Raw genomic sequence first — 23822 nt, forward strand, 5'->3', positions numbered from 1 at the left:
CCATTGCATCCCAGGCCCTGGCCAGTCTTCTTGACTTTTGTTTGGCCGCTGGACTTCAATGACTGCCTCTGTGCAACTCTGCCTCACTTAAAACCCCTGTGAGTCAAAACATGACCCTGTGATGTCATTGGTCCTCTTCAAAACGAAGAACAAATGACATCAGGTGCTTGATAAAAGTATGCTTTAAGCCATGGCCCTGTCCTGAGGTTGCTGACGATGTCAATAGAAAACAATTCAGATCCTGACCTCAAGAAGCTCATGCCATAGTTGGGGAAGGCAGGACCCAGGAGTTCTGCTGGAAGGCCCAGCAGTTGGGCATTTGTCAAGGCCCAGAAAGCCTTAGGTGACATAAATAGATCCGAGGACATCACTAAGAGAATGTAGGGTACAGAGGCCCAGCAGAAGGTCAGGTCATTAGGAGACAGGTAGGGTAAGTGGTCAGGGACGATAGGGGGCATCAGAAAAATAAATTCTCAAAAAATTTCAGTTGTATATTCTATGCAAAATGTTACAGGCCCTACTCTCAGAGTCCAACCCTTCATGACACCAATTTTAGCAAAGAGTGGTACACCATTTTCTTCTCCAGCTCATTTAACAGATGGGAAATGGAAGCAAACAGCCTTGTCCAAGGTAACACAGCTAGGAAGCAGCTGAGGCCAGCTTTGAACTTGGGAAGATGAGTCAGGAAGACTCTAGGCCCAGTGCTCTATCCATCACACCATCTAGCTGCCTCAACAAATAGGTAGGGTGAGAGAAATATAAAGACAGGTCTAGGTGAAGTGCCAGGAGAATTGAGGGAAACTCATCCTGGGGCCCAAGGAGTGGTCATGAAAAGCTTCTCAAGTAATGTCTCCCACTGTCTGTGGACAGTGTGTAGACTATAGGAGAAGAATGAAGAATTAACTGTCAGATATGGTGATTTGTTTTCATCCACCTAGACAGTGTTGTGAGGAAACTGTTTATGGGGGACAGAAGAATCATAGGAGAGAAGAAGGCAGGGCAGGGCAGAATGGAAGGGAAGGAGAAAAAGGAAGAAAAGGGAAAGAGAGAAAGGGAGGATAGAAGGGAAGAAAAAGGAAGGAGAGAAATGGAAGGGAAGGAATAAAAGGGAAAAGAAAAGAATAAAAGTGAAGGGTAAAGGATAGAAGGGATGAGAAGAGAAGGGAAGGATAGAACGGGAGAGGATAGAAGAGAAGGAAAGGGAAGAATAAAAAGGAAGAGAAAGGAAGGGAAGAAGGGATGAGGATAGAAAATAAAAGGGAAGAGTAAAGAAGGATAGAAGGGAAAGGATGAGAAGGATGGAAGAGATGGGAAGGGAAGAAGGGGAGAGGATAGAAAAGGGAAGAGAAGAATAAAGGAAGAGAAAGGAAGGGAAGAATAAAAGGGAAGCGTAAAGAATAATAGAAAGGAAGGGATTGAGAAGAGGATAGAAGAGAAGGGAAGGGAAGAATAGAAGGGGAGAGGGTAGAAAAGGGAAGGGAAGAAAAAAGGAAGAGAAAGGAAGGGAAGAATAAAAGGGAAGAGTAAAGAATAATAAGAAGGGACTGAGAAGAGGATAGAAGAGAAGGGAAGGGAAGAATAGAAGGGGAGAGGATAGAAGGAAAGGGAAGGGCAAAGAAAGGAACAGAAAGGAAGAAAGAAAGGACAAGGGAAGGAAAAAGAAGAGAAGAAATGGCATTTGATCCAGGTCTTGAAGGGGAAAACTTCAACAGACTGAGATCAATCAATGAAAAATCATTTATTAAGCATTTACTATGTGCCAGACACCATGAATACAAATACAAAACTAAGAGGGCTCCTGGCCTCAAGGAGCTTACATTCTGAGGGAAAAAACAATCAATCAACAAAAACATTTTTTCAAGACCTTACTCTGCCAAAAGTTGGGGGTACAAAGAAAAAGACAGGGAACTTGTCCTCAAGGAACTTGTAGTCTCATTAATGGAGGTGACATGCTATGTGTTTCTTGTAGAAGGGCAGATTCAAAGGACAGGGTCAAGGAGGGAGTTGTCTAGAAGGAAGGAGATGAGAGAGTGGAGCCAAAATAACAAGATGGGAGATAGGGCATCAAAGAAGCAAGTGGCCAATATTGCTAGACCTTAGAGGGCCTGGGCCCTAAAACCCAAAAGACAGGAATGTTTTCAAGAGTTTTAAAAGCAAAACGAGATTTTTTTTTTTTAATATTAGACATGAGTAGCCAGTGGAGTTAAATTAAGGAGAGGATGTGTTTGGGCTGAATTGCTTTGGTAGATATACAGAGGATAGATTGGAGAGGGAAGATTTGAGGCTGGGAGACCAATGAGTGGGCCACTCCACAGTCCAGGGTGATGGGCCAGGGTCTTAGGGTGGTTGGATGTGACATCTTCACAGATAGTCAAATACAGCACTTAGTTTGAAACTGATATAAGGGATGGGGAGAGGACCACTAATAAAGAGGGGAATCAGGAAAAGTCTTTTAAAAAGTTTGTGTTTATGCCAATCTTTAAGATCCAGATGCTTCTTAGCTGTGTAATCCTGGGCAAGTCACCTAACTTGTCTGTCTCATTTTCCTCATCTGCAAAATGGGGATAGTAATACCACCTATTCTTAGGATAAATGTAAAGTGCTTTACAAACGTTAAAGCATAGTAAGTCAGGAAGGAGGTAATAAGAGCCTGAAATAACAGGAGTTGTGTCGTGAGTAGCAAAAAGGGAATGAACCTGAGTTGTTGGGGCAGGATAAGAAAGATCTCAGAACTGATTGGATGAGAGCCAAGAGTCAAGAATGCTTCCACGGTTTAAAGTTGAGCACCTGGAAGGATGGTGGCTTCCTCTACATTAAGAGGGAGCTTTGAAGGATGGGCTGGGTAAATCCAGGGGCAGGTGTCTACCAGACAGTTGGTGATGCATGACTGGAGAGCAGACAAAATGAAGCATTTAAACCCCCCCAACGACTTTACACTCTTTCCTAAAATGGACACTAAATATCAGTTCAAGATAGAAGAATGATAAGAAAAAGGGGTCACACAACTAGGAAGCATCCGAAGCCAAATTTGAACCCAGGACCTCCTGTCTCTAGGTCTCTAGCATGTCTCCCACTCTCTGTGGACAACTGGTAGACTATAGAAGAGGAATAAAGGAATAATGGTCAGATAGGGTTGACATGTTGATTTGTTTTCATCTACCTGGGCAGTGTTGGGAGGAAGTGGTTTATCGCGGGACAGAATTCACCGAGCCGCCCAACTACCCTGATAAACCCTGGTTAACTTTGCCTTGCTTTAGGTTGTATAGCTAGTGTGGGAGGATATTTGAGTCACCACATTTAAAAAAAAAAAAAAAAACAAGCCCCCAACAATTTCAAATCAGTTTATTTACTTAAATTGATATTACACAATTTAAAGAAAAAAAAGGGGGTGGAAATCACACAAACAGAACCTTTAAAAAAAAAACAACCACATATCAGGCATTAATTACCATCAAGAATAACAGGATGTCCTTTCCACGCAATCCTGAAGCTATGCATTCATCATTAGGCTGAGGGCTCTCAAAACCTATTAAGACACTAGAACACACAAAACGTGGCCACAGACACAACTCTGGAACACACAGGATGCCAGCAACAACCCACGTGCCATGTTTCCCTGTTTTGAGGTTTTGTTTTTGTTTTTGCACTCCTTAATGGACTACAAAGCAATAAATACTAATCAGCAGGGAAAAGTTAATTAACACACTACATGCAGATAAGTGAAAATGTTGCCAAGGTGATGGCAAAGCGAATATTTTTTTTTCTTCCCCCTTGTCTTCATTCCAAGCAGTGGCGATTTCAAGTATTGAGAAAAAAAAAATATATGTACGCACACACATACATATACACCTATGTTAATTTTATATACATAAATAGGTATGTGTATATATAGATAGAAAATTTGTAAACCACTTCTGGGGGAAGGCAATGAGTCTTTCTATGGGTTGAATGTGGACTCTTGCAATACATTCATGGAACTTGAAGCACAGGTGGGAAAACGGGTTCCAGACTGACCAGTTCCCATGGCTTAGCTTCTCAAGCACAGGGCCCCTTTTCCTGAGTTGGGGGCTCCCGGGGAGGGGGGGCACTAATTACTGCCTTTCTGGTTCTCTGCCCCCCAGAAAACTGAACTCAAGGATTGGGGCTGGGGAGGGCAGGAGACCCAAGCCACCATCGTTGCGTCCCCCTTTGCATGGTGGCCAAAGAGCTTGGGAAATTGTTGGGTCCCTTTTTCTAGAAGGGGGTGAGTTTGTTCCTGGGAAGCAGGGTAGGCTTTAGGTAAACTTCTTGCATATATATATTTAATGGCACAGAATGTGCAAAAACTAGTCTCCACATTCTGTGAAGTCTGAAGAGTCGCTAGTCACCCAATGAAGGTTTGCCTGGGCAGGGGGGGTGGGGGGTGGTCTCTAGCACCCCTTCCCACCCACGTACACCTCCGGTGGCCCAAGGTTTTTAGTGTTTCCCTCAGGGGCTCACACAATACTGCTACCAGAACCCTGTGTTCAGAGAAGACCTGAGAAGCCACTGAGCTCACACCTGGACGCTCACCATCCCATTCACGCCAATCTCCAAGCAAAAAAAAAATGGCCCAACCAGCCCCATTCACCCACGGCATCCTTTTGGCTCCAAAGTCTCATCAGAAAAGAAAGACTGAGCTTTCTGGATCATTCACACGATCACGCAAGCACCCACACACCCAGCCCCCCCCACCCCCCACCCTACCCTTCCAAACGACAAAAAAGAAAACCAAAACTCTATAATAAAGTTTTTTTTTCCTTTAAAAAGAAAAACAAAACACTTTTTTTTTTTTTTTTTAGGTCTGAAGTGTGTGAGATTTTTTTCAACATCTGTTCTGAAGTTAGAAAGCCTGGAGGCTTTATATTTATACTGTCTGTCCTTAAAAGAACATTTAAATTAAAAGGACTGTATCTCTCTTCTCTTGGAACAGCCGGTCCCAAGCTGGCACAGTGAGATGCTGCATCTGTTGTTTCCATCACAAGCACAGGATACAGTTCTGTTAAATACACACAACATACACACACTCACACACATTTTTATATATATATGTATGTATATATATATGTACACGCTCGTAGTGCAATATAGTAACTGGGGGTGTGAGGGGAAGACAGGAGAGAAGAGGATAGTTTTGTTTTTTTTCTAGCAGTCAGTGTGGTGGTGGGGACCCCGGGAGGCACAGTCTAAGGTCCTCTCGTCTCCAACCACGGTGTGTAAAGTGCTCCTTCCGATTTCACAAAGCTAATATGGGTTGGCTTAGGGTTTTTTTTTTTTTTTAAGATTTTTTTTTTTATTTTTTAATTTTTAAATCCCCCCCTTAAAGTCAGATTAAAAGCAAGAGATGATGTGCGTTCCCATTTGGCCATGTTGAGGATGGAGCCGCTGAGAAGATGCACATTTTGGCGTTCAAGAGATCCAGCACACAAAAAATCATCCAAGTTCTTGAGGCGAAAAAGTCGGTCTTTTTTTCTTTTCCCCCCCAGTTCCCCCATCCCACCTTGGGTGGCTCCAGTCCTGGCCGTGTGCAGGTAGGTAGTTTGCTGCTGGAGTGCCAGGTGGGGGGAGAGCCATCTTGGAAAAGTGATTGGACTGGCAGAAAGCATGGAGGGGAGGGGAGAGGTGGGGAAAATAACTGGCCTGGTGTCGGGGTTTCATGCTTGGGGTCCCTTCCTTGCGTCCCTGTGCCCACTGCCTGCAACAGACACAGCATCGGACGGGCCCGACCCCTGGAAATGGTTAAGAGTTAATTCTGTAGCAGCTTGACTCTCTTCAAAGGACAAAGGACGACGGGGACGGAAATTCTGGTCTCCCCCAGGGAGAGAAACCCCCCCATCCTGCCCCGTTTCTGAGTGGCTGACCCAGTGGCGACTGCAGTCATCGTGGAGCCCCTTGGCTCTGTTCCTGGGAGGGGAGGCAGAGGTCCAGGGCGTGGATTCCTGGAGACAGATCCAACAGCCTTGTTCCGACAAGTCTGTGCGGCCCACGCGGTAGCGAGGAACGGACCCACGGCTGGAGAGTGGATGGACTGGTGTCCCGTGAAGCGTAAAAGGCTGGCGAGTGGGCAGAGGAGCTGCACGGTGGGAGGGGGCTTAGGCACAAATGCCAGACAGAAGGGCCGAAAGTCTCCGCTCAATGCACATCTTGCCTGTGGGGGGAGGCAGAAGAAAGGAGAGAATGAAGACTCTCCCTGGACAATTGGAGAGCTTGAGGGAAAATAGGGGAGGGAGGAAAACTGAGTAGAGGGGCCGAGACAGCCACGGGTGTGAGGAGGGGAACTGAGGGTGCAAAGGGAGAGTCCTACATGTGATAGCTTGTATGTACGATGCTGGAGTATGGGGCAGGGGAAACAACTCTCAGATTTTAGGCTGATGGACCCAGATTCAAATTCTTGACTGTCATTAGCTTGTGATCTCGGACAAGGAGAGCTTTTGGTCAGGAGTTTTCTTGGTTTATAAAAAGTGATTCGTCCTCCCCCCTTACTTTTTGAAGTTGAGTGAGAATAGATGACCTCAAATATCCCTTTCAGATTTAAACATAGGCTCTATTCCAAGAAAACAGGAAAATGCTTCCTTAGTCCTTTCCTTCCTCTCCCCTCTGATCCTCGCTTTTCTTTTCCCTCTGAGAATCCAGGGATTATCCTGGAAAGACAACATGCCATAATGGACATGGAACTGGAGTTGGGAGTAAGGAAATCCTGGGGTTCAAACCCTGCTTCTCTGAGCCAGTTTTCTCATTTCAGTCAAAAGTAGATGGGGGCAGCTGGGTAGCTCACTGGATTGAGAGCCAGGCCTAGAGACGGGAGGTCCTAAATTCAAATATGGCCTCAGACACTTCCCAGCTGTGTGACCCTGGGCAAGTCACTTGACCCCCATTGCCCACCCTTACCACTCTTCTGCCTTGGAACCAATACACAGTATTGACTCTAAGACGGAAGGTAAGGGTTTAAAAAAAAAAAAAAAAAAGTAGGGCTGGTGAGGGGCAGCGAGGTGGCACAGAGCACCAGCCCTGGAGAAAGAAGGTCCTGGGTTCAAATGTAGCTTCAGACTACATAAATAGAAATTTTGTACCTTGGAACTACATCTCCCAGCATCCCTCTTTCCTTTTCATACCCAAGTTGAGTGCTATCGTTTGTATATAATTGTGTGTAACACCGCCCGCTCCCTCTCTTCTCTCACGACTACGGCTAGATTAGCACCCTTTTTACTGTAGCTTTTTATTTTAGTTATTATTAATAAATCTTATTAAATATAATATTTGAAGTTTTTGGATATTAATTTTTAATCTTACAAACCACCTCCTAGTTGTGACAGCCTGGATGAGTCACTTAGCCCTTAACTGCTTTTCTGCCTTGGAAATTGAGCATCACTTCTAAGACAAAAAGGGTTTAGGGAAACCTCGGAGGTTCCTTCTCACCCCAAGTTTTCTCAGGGTTTGCCCGTGTCCTGTTTGACTCACATTTGTTGATGTTCTCGATGTCTGCCTGCTCTGTAAGGATCTGCTGGAGGCCCTCCATGAGCAGCAAGGCCTTGTGGTAGCGCTGGACACAATCCTCACGGTGGTGGAACATCTCGTCCAGGGCTGCAGAGCGTACCTACAGAGGGGAGGCAGGGAAGGAGTGAGGAACAGCCCCCCAGATCCGCTCTCCACCAAACTGCTCCCTTCCCTTCTCAAAATTCCCCTTCAGAAAACCTCAAGGGTCTCCCCCTAAATGCAACTCCAGCCCCAGAGCCAGGGCTTCTATCTTCACCTCAAGGCCCCTCGGAAGCCCACTTTGACCAGCCAGCAGCGAGGCCAGCCAGGTTCAGATCATACATATCAGTGGTTCCCAAAATTTTTTGGCCTTTTCCAGAAAAAATATTACTTAGTGCCCTGTGGAAATTATGGAACTATTTATTGAATTCAGAATAGAATGTAGTACCAAAAAAGTGTGGCCATCACCGCTCTCCTGGATCACCGCACCCACCAGGGGGCAGTGGCACCCACTTTGGGAATCACCCATATATACCCATTGTCAGAAGGGGCAGCGAGTTTCCCTTTACTAGGAGGTTTTCAAGTGGAAGCTGGATGAAGATTGGACCTCTACCAATACAGGTCATTTAGCCCCTTTCTCTGCATCTTTAGTCTCTTAAATGGCCTTGGAGCAACGGTCGGCAACCTTTTTGGCCGTGAGAGCCATAAGTGCCTGCGGAAGGAGGAGGATGGAGGCGGAAGGCACTGGAATATGGGGTGGGGCTGAAGGGCCCCCTGGGGCAGATCCTGGGGCTCTGGCTGGTCTGGCTGGTCGGGAGGTAGAGCCAGATACGGCTCCAGAGCCATACGTTGCCGACCCCTGCCTTGGAGGATGTCTACAGGTTGGATTGGGTGATTTATCCGTGTGAGAAGGGACTTTGAAGCAGAGCTGCTTCTCATGGTTGTCTATTTTCATTCTGGGACCTGTGAGTGGTAGGGAACTCCCGGATGAGAAATCATGTGGCACCTCAATCTCGAAAGCCTTTTCTAGAGCCCTGGAAACCATGAACTTGAGGTTCTCTGTCCCAGGGACAGTACCTATCAGAAGGGAGACTCGCTTGTTCAGTTATTCCTGGCTTTGAAGGCAGCTGTCCATCCGTGCCTTTCAGAGCACGATGCTGGGGAATTTCTGTTCAAGCTGGTGTATAAACTCTAAGTGACCTAAAAGGAATGCACTTCTGGGCTCAAGAAAAGGCTCCCTGCACCCAGCTCCACAAAGAGGGAGAAAGGCAAGGCTGTGGGGTATGGTGGAGAGAATGACCTACATGGGAGCTGGGAAGAATTGAGTTCAAAAAAGCAGCCTCCATCACACCTGCAGTTTGTGAGGACCTCAGTCAAATCTGCCCTCACTTCCCAGTTGTGTGACCCTGGGCAAGTCACTTGACCCCCATTGCCTAGCCTTTACTGCTCTTCTGCCTTGGAACCAATACACAGTATTGATTCCAAGATGGAAGGTGAGGGCTTAAAAAAAATTGTCTAACTAGTTCAGGACAGTTAGAGGACCTGGGCACAAATCTGATGCACTTGTAGGAGGAGTGAGCTAGCCTCAGTTTCCCTCAACTGTAAACACACTCTTTCTCTGTCTCTCTCTCTGCCAGGGTGGCAGAAGCCTGGACTTGGGACGGGGAAGAGAGCCTGTACCATCTGCACAGCATAGTTGAAGATCAGCTTCTCGGCCGTGATGCTGTTGATTCGGTCCATGAGCCTCTGCTTATCCAGGAAGAATTTCTGCAGTTGCAGGTTCAGACAATGGCACGAGGACACGCTGGACTTGTAGAGCTCATTCAGTTTCCGCACGACTACAGCCAAATAAGGGAGGGGAGAGAGCGTGCGAGGTCAGCTCGGGGCCCAGGACGGGGCCCATCCTCGCCCCCTCGCCTCAGGGGACCACCCACCCAGGGGAGCCGGAGCCTCTCCTGCCCTCGGCCCTGGCACAGGGGGGCGCTGCCAGCTGTCCAGCCTCTGCTGCCCGGGCGAGGGAGCCAATCATTCTAAAGCGAGTGCGTGTCTGCCTGCGTGTTTCTTAGGAAGCCGGGCAAGGCTTTGGCTGCACACGCTCCGCCCCACCCTGCCAGGGTGCCAAGAGCAGATTGGCAGGGCCGGGATGGTGTGATGGAGACGCAGAAACTCAGCCCAGGCCCCGGAGGCTGTGCCAGGAATAGCTAAAGCCGTATGACTGGCAGAGAACTAGAGCCAGAGGGAGGCTGAAGCACTGCGCCGCCACTCAGCAGCCCCCGGTGTCTCTCTCCCTCTCCCTCGCTGCTGGTAGAGCTCCCCACCAAAAATCTGCTCTGCAAATGCACCTCCATTCACTCTTTTAGAGGTGGGGAACCCCGCATATCCCAGCACACTGAGCTGAATAGCTCTTGCCCCTCTTTCTTTTCTATTTACTGCTATAAGCAAAGCCTCTCTGGGTGAGAGGAAGGAGGGACAGGATATATTGGGAAGTAAAAATGAGGGGGCTGGACTAGATACTTCTAAGAGCCCCCCCTGAATCCAGGAGCCCCGGATTCTTGCATGATTTAAAAACAAAAACAAAACATCCCTCACCTTCTCTCTTAGAATCAATACTATCAATACAAATATTGGTTCTAAGGCAGAAGAGAGGTAAGGGCTAGACAACGGGGGTTTTAAAGGACTTGTCCTGGGTCACTTATCTTGTCTTGGACCCCAGTACTGAATCTAAGATAGAAATTAAGGATTAAAAAAAAAACAAAAATCTAGGAAGTGATATCACCTCTCCAGGCCTCAGTTCCCCCCTTGCCAAACGAGGCAGGGGTCAGAGTGGACCCCCAGCTGGGAGACGGGGCAGGTCTGGGAGGCTTGGGGGCCGGGAGGGCTCTCACCTTGCTTGACGGTGGACGACAGGCACAGTTTCCCTGCTTTGATCTGCTCGATAGCGGTCTGCAGGCCAGAGGAGAGCAGCTCGGCCACCTTCAGGTATAACACCAGCTGCTCCGCGTAACTGAGCGGGAAGAGCGAAAGTGTCCGATAAGCCCCATCCCCCGCTGCCTAGACGCCAGGGCTGGACGAGAAAAATGCCTGCTGGGGGGTGTTTGGGGGAGAAGAAACCAGCCCTGACCAAGCTGTGCCTTTCAGGATGGGGTTTAAGTGAGAGCTGGGGAGGTGTCCATTATCCAAGTGAGCAGGGGGCTCCCCCAGAGACAGGCACTCCGTGCTGGAGGGTCCCTACCACCCTCTGGGGGAGGCAGGCAACGGCTCTGATCCCCCACTGGAAACAGATATATCTAGTTGCCTAGAAAACTAGCACCGGAGACCCTGGTCTCCTCATTTCCAAGGCAGGAATCTTAGGGTGAGCTGAGGCAGGGATGGAGGGATTGCACAGGCAGCGTGCCACAGGGGTTAGAGCACTGTATTTAGAATTGGGGGGCCTTGGGGTCAAATCCCACCTCGTCAAACTATGTCTCGGTTTTCTCCCCCATAAAATGGGGAGAATACTTCCTTCACAGGGCTATTCAGAGCCAAGGACTCGGCATCCTTAACGTACGCGGTGAGGCATCACTAGGGTCGCTGCCAAACTAAAGCCTGAGCCAGGAGTCCCCCCTCTGCCCCGATGGACGCCTGCCAGGACCTCTGACCTCCACTCTCTGCTCAGCAGGCTGATCTGGTCGGCCACGATGCTCTCCTGCAGGTGGTACTCAGAGGCCATGGAGCTGCCCATCTCGCCGGAGCTGCCCTTGGCAGCGGCCATCTCCATGACGCAGTGGACAAAGGCCAGTGTGAAGCGGAGGCTTCGGAGGATGTCTGTGTGCTCTTGCTGCAAAGAGAAGAGCGGGACGGGGCTCAGGACCAGGAGAGAACCCGGCTGGAGGAGGGGTGCCCCTTGGGCCTTTGAGGAAATACCCACAAAGTCAATAAATAAGGCTCAATGGACAAGAGAGCCAGGCCTGAAAAAAAGGAGGTCCTGGGTTCAAACATGGCTTTAAATTCTTCCTAACTGGTGTAAGCTTAAAAATTAATATACAATAACTCCAAGTATTATGTTTTACAAGATTTATTAATAATCACTTGAAGTAAAAGGAATAAAAAGACAAAAGTAAAAGCCCGAGTAAAGCCAGCTTTCCCAGCCGTGAATGCGGGAGAAGAGAGTAAGAGGGCGGAAGAGTTACATACAACTTATTTATAAAATGTGGGGTTGCAACTTGGGGATGTTGTTATTAAAAATGAGGATCCTGACTTGGGTCTATTTTAATTACGGAATCAATCTGAATTGTTGATTCTTGGCGGCCACACTTTAAATATATATCTATAAAATATCTAAAATCTTCCTCTTTACAGGGATGAAAAGAAAAAGAAATTTGGGGACGAGAAAAAGAATTCTGGGCGATGGAGTCTTTAGGGTATAACATTCTAATTACACAATGGGTGACCCTAGGAAAGTCAATTAACTCTAATTGCCCATTACTACCACTCTTTTCTCTTGGAGCCAATTTCAATTATTACCAATATCAAAGTATCAGTTCTCTTTTTCTTTCTTAAAAATAAATCCTTTTCTTCCTTCTTAGAAGTGTGTGTGTATGTGTGTGTGTGTGTGTGTGAGTTTGTCTGTCCATTATCTGTCCCCCCAAAACAAAGTCACTTCTTTTAAGAGAGGGATCATTGTCTTTGTATCAGCACTTAACACAGGGTCTTCCATGTTAAGAAGGGATGGTGGGGTAACGTAGTGGGCACTTCATCCCCGATTGGTTTCTCCCTTTGGAGCTAGGAAAGAAAAGCTGGAACAAGGCAGGATTTTTTCAAGAGCAGCAGCTGGCTGCCCACTCACTCTAGGTTAGCCAGAGGCCAACGGGGACCCCTGAAAATGAGCCAGGCTTCTCCTTCCTGTCCTTTGCCTTCCTGACGCCCAACTCCCACTTCTAGGAATCCGTTAGGACTTCTAAAGCATTTTTCTTCCCCAAACCCAAGAAAGGTAGATAAGTGTGATCATCATAAGTCAGGCTCTGGGGGGGTCAGAGGAGAAATTGGGCCGTGGGGCTGAAAGAACAGCGGCTGTAGACACCAGAAGAAATCCGTGGCGAGCCCAAGGATGTGAATCGAGAAATTGGCCACCATCCTCTACACGGCTTTCCTGGGGGACCCCGATTGGGCAAGGCGGGCTTAGGGAAGTCTCTTGGCCCGGGTTCCATAATAAATAACTGGGTCAGTCCCAAATGGCTTGGGAAAGAAGCTGGGGGAAGTTAGAGATGTCACCCGCCCTCTTCCAAGGCCAGAGAGGACCTGCTGAATGTGCCTGGTTCTATCTCGAGCCCTCCTCTCGTTTGATTAGGAAGTAATCATGGCGCAGAGGGAGAGAATTGGGGCTCCCGGGGCTGGACGGCTCTCAGACGTGTCCTGAGCAGTCTCACCTTTCTCTCCAGCTTGGGAATTGCCCTTGGGCCCCTTCTTCTTCCCCTCCCCTCCCACCCAAATACAGGATTAGACAGATCAGGCAGGATGGATAAAAATACTCTCTCCCTCCCAGGAGAAAGCTGCCGGACAGGGAAGATGAGAATTTCAGGGGAATCCAGCCAGAGCGGCTTGTTCTAAATTAAGCCTTTTCTCTCCCCCACCCCGCTTTCTTCTCTTCAAGGTGACTCATTCCCCCCACTCCCCACGCACTCACATGCAAGCTCTCCGGGTTAACCCTTTGGCTGTCACCTCACCTCCATGAGCGTCTCCTCGGGCAGGTCGGGGGCCTCGAAGGTCACGGCCCCCTCCAAGTTGGCAGTGATGGGATCGGTGAAGCCGTAGCAGCGCAGATTGGCCGGGGCCTCTGCCGCCTCTCCTCCCATGCCGGGGATCAGGTGGCGGCCGCTGAAGGAACCGCCCGAGCTCTGGGAACTGGAGGAGCCCACTAGGTGGAGAAAGGAGGGAGCCAGGGGTGAGGTTCCCAGAGAGCCCCTGCTGGGGCTCAGAGGCCCACCCCGCCAGCCTTGGGAGAAACCAGATCATGGGGTTGTCCTGCTAAAAAGAGCCAGGCTCAGGGGATGAGGAAGGCTGGAAGAAATCCGTGGCCAGCCTCGGCACGGCACCAACAACTCACACACCGGCAGGGATTAGCCTCGCCATCTCTATCGACGTTCCAGGGAAGGGGGAGTCTGAGGAGGGCTGGGAAGGGTAGGGACCCACCAGCTTTGCTTGTGAGGTTTTTGGAAGTGTCTCCATACCCTCCTACTCCCTGCTCCCCCCCACCCCACAAAGCCAGCTCACTCCCCTGCTAGCCGCTAAGGATGCCTCGGGGGAAGAATGACTGCCCTGTCTTACATCCCTCTACACCAGTGGTTCCCAAACTTTTTTGGCCTACCGCCCCCTTCCCAGAAAAATATATTACTTAGCCCCCCGGAAATCAATTTAAAAAAAATTTAAAAGCAATTAATAGGAAAGATAAATGCACCTGTGGCCATCCCTGGAAATTAACTTTTTTTTTAATTTTAAAAGCAATTAATAGGAAAGATAAATGCACGTGTGGCCATCACCGCCTCCCCTGGATCGCTGCAGCACCCACCAGGGGGCGGTGGCACCCACTTTGGGAATCACTGCTCTAGGGGAATGCCTGCTCTGGCCAAGCTTGGGACTGCCTTTCTCCCTATCCCTCTGACCCAGTGACCCAGTGAAAGTTCCAGGACCCCCACGTTTCCCCTGGGAACTCCTCTAATACATGCACCAGCCTTCACCCCAATTCCTGGCTATTCTACCAGGCATGTGGGAAGGAGCAGGAGGGGTCAGAGGCTGGAACATTTCCCAGGGACCAACCCCAATTCTTCCCTTCCCATTTTCCTCGGTAAACACCCTCGTCTTTCCCTTCTCTCTCCCTCTTGGTGCACAGGGAGCTTGGGTCCAACATTCCACACTCTCCAAACCACAGACCCATTCTCCCTGGGACCAGGTGGAGGCTGATAGGCCGGGGCTGGGGGGAGAAGAGCTCTAGGTCTGAGCCTGCAAGGAGAGCGCTCTGCCACTGCTTCTGGCACACGCTCGTGCCTCGCCTGGCATGTCTGGGCATCGGCAGGGCAGGGAAAGAGACGCTACTTAGTCTGTGGACTCACGGAGGGTGTCTGCGTGTGTGTGAAGGAGAGGCAGCCAGCAGGGACCTAGGAGAACAATACATTCCCAGAGGGGATATGGAGGTTAACCGAGAGAAGTCAAAGGGGCCGCAAGAGAGAGGCGAAGGGCTGGAGAAGCCCCTTCTCTCAGAGAGGCACCCTGTGGGCAGTGCCACTGAGAAAGCAGCCTGGAAGACACCAGTGACCCGCAGCCACGGAGAGCCCAGGAGTGGGATGCAGCCTTCCAGATCAGAACCACTGAGAAACCCCCCGACTCAACTTAACTAATAATGTGTCTCTTTAAGGCCCTTTTTATAAGGAGCAGTTAATAATTTAACCATGCACAGTCCAACAGATAGACAAGACCCGGGCTCAAATTCATCCTTTCTTTTAAAAAAGTGCATTCTGGATAGCAAGATGGCTTGATAGAGAGAAAGAGAGAGCCAGGGTTAGAGATGGGAGGTCCTCGATTCAAATTTGACCCCAGACCCTTCCTCTCTGTGACCCTGGTCAAGTCATTTAACCATTGCCTAGCCTTTACCGCTCAGTTGATACTTAGCAACAATTCTAAGACAGAAGATATGGGTTTAAAAAACATATACAACAAAAAGTGCTTTTAAGGTTTTTCCAAGTGTTTGACATCTGTGAATGTGTTTGATCCTCTAGAATCTGACACCTCTGGGAGGTGAGGGTGATTATTGTTCCCATTTTACAAATGAGGAAACTGAGGTAGACAGTAGTGATACAGGAAGTATCAGACCATACAGAGGCTCATAAATTTAGTTGAAAAGGACCTGTGCCATTAGAATCTGCTCCCCAAGACTCCAATTCCCAGCATCCCACTTTCCTTCTCACATTACGTGCTAACATAGGGAGGATATAAGTTTTGTTAGCCCTGCCCCTCTCTTTCTTCCTGTAATTGCGGCTGCTGAAGTGGGCTTTTTGGGAGAAGCAGGAGAACTTAGCTGGGTTTACTTTTTGTTAATTAGGTTTGAACTTCTATTCCTTTTAGCTTATTTTCTTTCTACATTAAGTGATTATTAATAAACTTTTATAAATATAATACTTGGAGTCATTGATATTAATTTTATATCTTACAGACCTTAGAAGCTTTTTAGTTTGAAACCCTTCGTTTTTATACAAAATGAAATCAAGGAGGCTGAATCTGAACTCAGGTCTTCCTAAATTTAGGCCCAGAGATTTATCCATGGCCTAAATTGAATGTGTCTTTTGCTTTGGAAGCTCCAGATTCTTCTTCCTTTGAGAACAAATCTTTGAGGAATGCTGGTTGTGGGGTGGTCCCTAACCTGGGACTCAAAACACAAAGATGAGAAATGAAGTGATTAGAAAAGTGACTGAGGAGCACTTAAAATATGGTTTAACAACCTGTCCCAGTCCTCACCCTAATGAAACCTCAAGTTCAGTAATACTCTACGAGCCCCTTTTTATAGGGACCTTAAAAAGGTTTCAAGAGTTTTTCCTTAGAATCACTGTATCAAGTACTATTCTCCTTACTTTTAAACCTAGATTTCATTGGCCAAGTCCAGACTCTCCATATAATTGGCAGAGGAAGTGGGGCATGGTCTGAAGAGGGGTGTAGGACTTAAAAGGACCTCACGTCAGCTCTCCTTTTTGGGGATCCCTCAGATGTAGCCCCATGCTTAATATACAGTAAGCCTCCATGCCTGAACCACCTAGCTACCCCCCTGGTTCTAAAAGAAACCAGGAACTCCTGAACTGGGAGTCTAGAGGCTGATATGTTGAATTTACCCACTCAGGAAACAGAGCCAACAGTCCCCAGGCTTCTTTGTTCCCTATCTAACCTGCTGAAGCTGGGCTGACCAAAGGCCATCTTAGGTTCTGAGATATTCATTCAGCCAAGTCCATTCTGTGGGCTCCATCTCTTTTTGCTATCAAGGTGGACCTCGTTGTGAATTCTCCATGCCAAACTCAGGGCTCTAACCCCAATCAATCCTCTATGTCTTGTCATAGGTGATCCCCATTTGTGGGAAGCTCTCCCTTTCTTCTGCCTCCAGCTATCACTATAGCTATCAATACAGCTCTATATCTCTCCATAGAGCTAGCATGAGAAGATATCTGTAAAGGGCAGTCAGTGCCTGGCACATAGTAGGGGCTTCATAAATGCTTATTTCTGCCTCTCTAGCTCCAAGGCTGAGCCCATGGCAGAATCCTGTAAGAGAAGCCTTTCCTGATTTCCTATTCAAATGTCCATGCATATAATGACCTGTTTCCATGCCATAAGCTCCACGCTAGGATGCAAACTCCTGGAGGGCAAGGGTTATGCTTCAGATTTGTCTTTGTATCTATCAGACATTGTAGAGGTTCGCCCATCCAGAACTTGAAGAAACCCTAATTTTACAGATAAAGGCACTTGGAGGGCCAGAAGGTCAATGGCTTCACCAAGATCTCATAAGCCATCAAAGTGGTGGTGATTAAGGCATACCAAGTTGCAGCAAGCCTAGGGGGAGTCAAGAAGACAGTAGCCAGATGGACTTGGAGTTAGGAAGACGCTGCTTCTCGAGTTCAACACTGGCATCAGACACTTACAGCATTAGACATTAGTACCAGCTGTGTACCCCTGGGCAAATCACTTAACCCTACTGGCCTCAGTTTCCTCATCTGTAACAAATGAGTCGGAAAAGGAAATGGCAAACAAACTACTCCAGTATCTTTGCCAAGAAAATCCCAATTGGAGTCACTTAGAGTCAGATAGGATTGAAATGACTGGACGATGATATCAGAGATGGCAGAGAATGAATGCACCAGCCCCAGCAGAACTCAAAGCTAGAAGTGGGAGAGATGGGTCACAGAAAGTGCCCTTACCTGAGAACATCCGGGTTCGAGGGACTTGCGGTGGAGTTGTGCCACTGGGAGGGGAGCCCACTGTGAATATGACAGGAGAGGGGCTGGAAGAGCCCCCAGCCCTGGCCCCAGGGAGCAGATTCCCTCCATATCCAGCAGAGGGTGCTGAGGGAGAGACAAGAAAGATGGTAAAGGTTGGGGTTTCAGAACAATGTGAACCACCCTAGCTAAGGTCTTCCTGTCTAGGAACTAACTCTTCTCCAACTCATCCTTATCTTGAAAACCTCTCAGACCATTCACTTTCCCCCAATAAATATCAATTCCACCCCACTATTGAACATTAATGTCTGCCTCAGTTTCCCCTCTCCTTGGGGCTTGGACTTCAGAGGACATCTTGCCTAAGGTCCCCTAAGTAGCATCAGATCAAAGGATCCCGGGAGAGCAAGTGATTTGTCAGAGGTCACACAGATTAGTCAAGTGTCTGAGGTGGGATTTGAACTCTAGTGTTGTGGCCTCAGACTTTCTTGATTTGGGGTCTCCCCGTCCCTCTTTGATTTTTCACAGTCTAGGCAGTTCAGCCCTCCTCACCGATCTCCATGGGTTTCTCCTGAAGGCTTTCATTGCTCCCGGTGTCAGGGGCCTGGGACCCAAATGCAGCTTTGAGAAGCAGGTCAGTGAGGCGGCCAGTGCTGAGGGACCTGTAGGGAGGGGGACCCAGGGCTCAGAGGTTGGCAGGGACCAAGTAGGGGGGAGGATTAAGTCATCTCAGTCCCTTCTGGGTAGCCTCGGTGGCTCATTGTGGCTAGCCACAGGATCGGGGTCCCAGGACCCCACCAGGACCCCAGTGGGTCTTGAAATCCACACCAAGTTGGACTTCTCTTCTGTCTCTTCTACAGAGAGACAGTAACGTCTCCACAGGGACTCAGTAACTGCCCCTGGCCCAGTCTTAGACAAACCCCTTCCTCTACTAACTCAGAAATCTGCTAGGTGTTGAAACGACTATTAGAAGTGTGGTGCTCCCCTCTGAGCCCATTGCCTTCTCCCCCATCTCCCCCAAGCTCTACAGCACCCTACCACACACAGGCCCAGGCTGGCTACATGTTTGGGGTTCAACTAGACCAGGGAACTGGACCTGGAAAAGGGAGGAAGTCCACACTGGTGGCTTGCTCTGAGCTCTCCATCACTGAGCTAGAAGGCCCTGAAGTCTAACCACTTTGTTTTTCAGATGGAGAAAGTGAGACTCAGAGTTGGAAGTCCAAGCCCTGCCTCATTTTACAAGCAAGAAACTGAGGCCCAGAAGGGAGAGGCCTTTGCAGGCTCAAAAGCACCACTGACTCGGAGTTGGAAGATGCCTCAGAAAAGTCCAAGCTCCGTCTCATTTTGCAAGAGAGAAACTGAGGCCAAGAAGGGAAATGCATTTGCAGGCTCATAGGCGCCACTGAGTTGGAAGATGCCATAGAAAAGTCCAAGCTCTGTCCCATTTTACAAGTGAGGAAATGGAGGCCTCCAGGGTAGGGAAGTCCCATTAGTGGCAGAATTGAGGCTAGAATTCAGTCCCGGGCTTTGCCGCCCCAGGACACCCAATAAAAGGTAAGGATCTAATGGAAGAAAAGGTTAAACACCCCATCCAGCCAGTGCCACACGTTCAGAGGCAAGAGCTGAAATTTGCAGAAGATACAACAGTTCCATCCCTTGTCCCAATCTCCGCCATGGGGTTATCAGGGCCTTCTCTAGCCAACCAAAGCTTTTTTTGGGGGGTGGGGTGGGGTGGAGGGTGGGGAGTGGTGGAGGGTAGGGTTATAGTTTCTCCTTTCCACACCTGCCAAAGGGTCCCTTGAGCTCTTCCACGGGCCTCAGGCCCAGGCTGGGTGGACTGTGGAAGTGGCCCATCTCTCGGAGGTCAGGCAGAGTCCGGTTCCGTGTTGGGGTCACCACGACCCCTTGATGGGCCAGGAGAGTGAGCAGGTTCTGGGAACTCGGTGTCTTGGGGAACTCAAAAGCAGGGACAGCCTAGATGGGGACATGGCAACATTCAGGCCTGGATCCTGGGGTCTTCCCATCCCCATCCCTCTGAAGCCCAGGCCTCTATCTTGTCTCTCCTCTCACTGCTGAAGGACCCTCCACCAGACCCTGCCACCCACCCCTAGGGTGGAAAATAGCCACTGAGTCTAAGAACCAGCCTCCCCCTGGCCCTTAGCCCCAAGACAGCCCCCAAACGTCCAGTTACCTTTGTGGGGGAGCCCAGAATGGGGGGCAGGGGGTTCCGCTGCATGAAGTCTGGCAGCTTCGGGGATGCCCTGAGGGTCCGGCATGGCTGCAGCCCATAGTGCTGCTGGGGGGGGCTGGCCTGGGGGTAACCGAAGGGGGCTACCAGAGGTTCCGTGGGTGGCTTGGGCAGTTTGGGCCTCACCACATGCAGGTCAGAGAGGTTGGGGGCACTGTGCAGACGGTAGCCCAGTCCCCTAGGAGAGTGTTCTGGGAGAGAAGTGCCTAAAAGAGAGGACGGACATTCAGCCCCAGGTCATCCTTTGGCAAGGCCTGTCCCTCCAAGGACCCCCATCTCTCCTTTACTCTTTAGTAGGCTAGAGACTCCCCCCCCCCCAAAAAAAAAGGAATCCAGAATCCAAAGACCTGAGTTGGAGCACTGTTAGAAGCTAAAAGATGACCATGAGCCTCAATTTTTTCAACTGTAAAAATGAGAAGGGGCAGCTAGGTGGTAGAGTGGATAGAGCATCAGGTCAGGAATTGGGAGAAACTTGGTTCAAATCTGGTCTCAGATACTTCCTTGCTGTATGACCCTGGGCAAGTCACTTCACCTTATTTGCCTAGCCTTTGCCCTTCTGTCTTAAGAGTTGTTCTTAAAACAGAAAGTAAGGGGGTTTAAGAAAAGAGAGGAGGAAAGCTAATACAGCAGATGGCAAGGTCAGGATTTAATAAAATCTTGCTAGGTTAGAGAGCTGGGCTGAAATGTTAAGAGGCAAGTCCACAAAGTCCACAAAGGGACGGGCAGTGCCAGGGGGCAACAGAGTTGAAAAATATTTGGGGGAAGCGAGGAAGCTGATGCAACCTCAGATTGCATCATCAGATGTCAGGTGATGAGGAAAGAGATTTGATAATAAATGTTTTCATTCTTCTATCTGTGCAAATGCACTTTAGCCAGAAGTAATGCCAGGAAGATGTTGTAATTTTATGCTGAAATAAAAGTTTTCATCCTGATATCAAGTGACGCAGCCTGGTCCTTTGAGGCATTCTTAAATTCCGGGCCCCTCGGTGCTAAGAGGCATGTGTCCAAGCCTAGGCTGGTGACAGGCCTATTGTACTCTGGCTGGGGCAGAACATTTTTTGGAGTGGCATGGATCAAGTTCTGGGTGCCATGTTTTAGAAGGATAATGACAAACTCAAGGACAGCCAGGATTATTCCAGGAGGACACCCATGATACCAAGCATCCAGGAGGACACCCAGGATTATCAAGCATCTAGGAAGGCACCCAGGATACCAAACATCCAAGAGGGCACCCAGGATTATCAAGCACCCAGAAAGGCACTCAGGATACCAAGCATCCAGGAGGACACCCAGGATTATCAAACATCCAAGAGGGTACCCAGGATACCAAGCATCCAGGAGGGCACCCAGGATTATCAAGCATCCAGGAGGGCACCCAGGATACCAAGCAACCAGGAGGACACCCAGGATTATCAAGCATCCAGGAAGGCACCCATGATACCAAGCATCCAGGAGGGCACCCAGGATTATCAAGCATCCAGGAGGGCACCCAGGATACCAAACATCCAGGAGGGCACCCAGGATACCAAGCATCCAGGAGGGCACCCAGGATTATCAAGCATCCAGGAGGGCACACCCAGGATACCAAGCATCCAGGAGGGCACCCAGGATACCAAGCATCCAGGAGGGCACCCAGGATTATCAAGCATCAAGGAGGGCACCCAGGATTATCAAGCATCAAGGAGGGCACCCAGGATACCAAACATCCAGGAGGGCACCCAGGATACCAAACATCCAAGAGGGCACCCAGGATTATCAAGCATCCAGAAAGGCACTCAGGATACCAAGCATCCAGGAGGGCACCCAGGATTATCAAGCATCAAGGAGGGCACCCAGGATTATCAAGCATCAAGGAGGGCACCCAGGATACCAAACATCCAGGAGGGCACCCAGGATACCAAACATCCAAGAGGGCACCCAGGATTATCAAGCATCCAGAAAGGCACTCAGGATACCAAGCATCCAGGAGGGCACCCAGGATTATCAAGCATCAAGGAGGGCACCCAGGATTATCAAGCATCAAGGAGGGCACCCAGGATACCAAACATCCAGGAGGGCACCCAGGATACCAAACATCCAAGAGGGCACCCAGGATTATCAAGCATCCAGAAAGGCACTCAGGATATCAAGCATCCAGGAGGGCACCCAGGATTATCAAACATCCAGGAGGGCACCCAGGATTACTAAGCACTGAGGAGGAAACCAAAGATCCTAAGTTCCTGAAGGAACCAGTAATATTTTAGCATGTAAGAGTTTCAGGAGGGAGATAATGGTTTCCTATGATTATATGAAGGGCTATTACTTAAAAAGAAGATTACTGGGACAGCTAGGTAGCACTCTGTAAAGTGTCAGCTATTAAAGCAGGGGTTGGTTCCTAATCTGATATATGGAACTTTTTTTTCTTTTTAAACCTTTACCTTCTGTCTGTCTTAGTATCATTCAATGACAGAAAAGCAGCAATGGCTAGGCAATCAGGGTTAAGTGACTTGCCCAGGGTCATATAGCTAGGAAGTGACCTGTGAAGTTCTAAAAAATACTTTTGCTAACTACCATTTCTGGTTTCCTTTGTAATCTTCTTTGTTTTCATTGAGAAAGAGGCTGACACCCCAGGACGTGGGACACCAAAAAGGCAAGAAGCCCTGTATTCAGCACCAAGTTTCCTCTGGATTGACTCAACTTTGCCCCAAATGGCCCTCAACTTGAGGTCTTCTAGGGCCACCCCTCAAGAAGACTGTGGCCTTGCCCAGACCCAGGAGCCCCTCACTACGGAGGGTCTGCATCTCCCCGCTCCAGGGGGAGGGCTTGAGACTCCACACATACACCCCTTTGGAACGTACCAGGTCTGGAGAGCCTGCCGCCGCTGCCAACTCCACACATCTCGGTGCCTTGAGGCGAGGGGATCCTGCTCTGTCCTGGACGCTCCGGGATAGCTCCAGCTGTTACAGAGATAAAGAGAGTCATTGTCCTAGTAGGAGAGGGAAACTGAGGCATCCCCGGTCTAATGGTCTCCCGGCCCTGAAATAAACTCTTGCTGGCGTGCTCACCTCTAACGGGGCCTTCTAAAATAGACACGAGGCCTCGGGACCCCCAGCCCCTCGCTCAGGACTCAAACCGCTCCCATCCACCCATCAAGCTTCTTGTTCTTGAGATCTGGTCCCCCTTTGAGGGAGTCCTTCCTGACTGAGCTCCATCCACACAGACACGCCATCTTCCCTCTTCCGTCCTCAGCATTTTCCTCACTAGGCTCTACTGTATCAGAACGCCCCAAACAGGGCTCTGCCCACTGGACAAGGTGGGGATGCCGCGACACGGGAGGCGGAGAAAGGGGAGGGGACTCACCTTGGGGAGATGGGTTGTACGGCTTGGCACCCCCCATAGAAGACTTCCTGGGAAAGGTGGCTCCGTGCTCGGGGAAGGAGGGGGGAGAGATGCCAGTCTTAAAGCCCAAGGGGCTCGTACTACTGGACCTCCGGACCATGCCGGACCTGAGGGGACAGAGGAACAGAGAGACCGCGACCCTGTCATGTCCCCAATACATTCAGGCTTGCCCCACAAGGAGCATCCAAGAGATCAGCCCCCCAGGGGAGGATGGAGAAGCTCTTAAGCCCTGGTTTAAGATCCCTCCAAGACCCCCATGAGCAGGGCTAGAAAAAGCCAAGAGAGCATGGGATCAAATCTGGCCTCAAGATTTGATTGGCTGTGTGACTCTGGGCAAGTCACTTTGCCTAGCCCTCACTGTTCCTTCTGCTTCCCCCCCCCCCTTATTTAAAAAAAACCTCTTTTTTCCCTTTATTTTTTTTTTCATTTTAATTTTGAATACTTTCCCCTAGTTACATGCTTCATGTTCTTTCCCTCTCCCCCAAACCTCATAACCCCCTTAGCCAACACACAATTCCACTGGGAAAAACCTCTATTTTCTTTTTTTTTTCCTTTTGAATATTTTCCCCTAGTTACTTGTTTCGTGTTCTTTCCCTCTCCCCAAGCCCCCCCAACCCCTCTTAGCCAATGCACAATTCCACTGGGAAAAACCTCTATTTTAAACATCTTTTCTCCATTTGGTTTTACAGTCTTTTAAGCATACATCGTATAATATTCATGGACAAGCAACATCTTTCAGAAATAATTGGCCCAATATTGATTGG

General features: G+C 49.1%; 1 protein-coding gene across 3 annotated transcripts in view; it reads right to left on the reverse strand.

Annotated features, from left to right (window-relative positions):
- Positions 1-5330: 5330 nt before the first annotated feature.
- ULK1 (unc-51 like autophagy activating kinase 1) overlaps positions 5331-23822 on the reverse strand; it is a 64316-nt gene continuing 45824 nt past the window's right edge. For 2 of the 3 annotated variants that reach the window (XM_044673080.1, XM_044673076.1), the window contains 13 exons: positions 23020-23165; positions 22518-22616; positions 19624-19886; positions 19216-19406; positions 17985-18094; positions 17418-17561; positions 14577-14621; positions 13194-13384; positions 11130-11308; positions 10377-10495; positions 9172-9329; positions 7477-7612; positions 5331-6166 (listed from right to left, as the gene is read on the reverse strand). In XM_044673080.1, the coding sequence (XP_044529015.1) occupies positions 6111-6166; positions 7477-7612; positions 9172-9329; positions 10377-10495; positions 11130-11308; positions 13194-13384; positions 14577-14621; positions 17418-17561; positions 17985-18094; positions 19216-19406; positions 19624-19886; positions 22518-22616; positions 23020-23165 (1837 nt within the window). In that variant the 3' untranslated portion in view covers positions 5331-6110. The remainder of the gene's footprint in view (positions 6167-7476; positions 7613-9171; positions 9330-10376; positions 10496-11129; positions 11309-13193; positions 13385-14576; positions 14622-17417; positions 17562-17984; positions 18095-19215; positions 19407-19623; positions 19887-22517; positions 22617-23019; positions 23166-23822) is intronic. The other variant, XM_044673084.1, reaches the window with a different exon arrangement.

This window comes from Gracilinanus agilis, chromosome 1 (assembly GCF_016433145.1).
Source record: "Gracilinanus agilis isolate LMUSP501 chromosome 1, AgileGrace, whole genome shotgun sequence".
NCBI classification, from domain to species: domain Eukaryota; kingdom Metazoa; phylum Chordata; class Mammalia; order Didelphimorphia; family Didelphidae; genus Gracilinanus; species Gracilinanus agilis.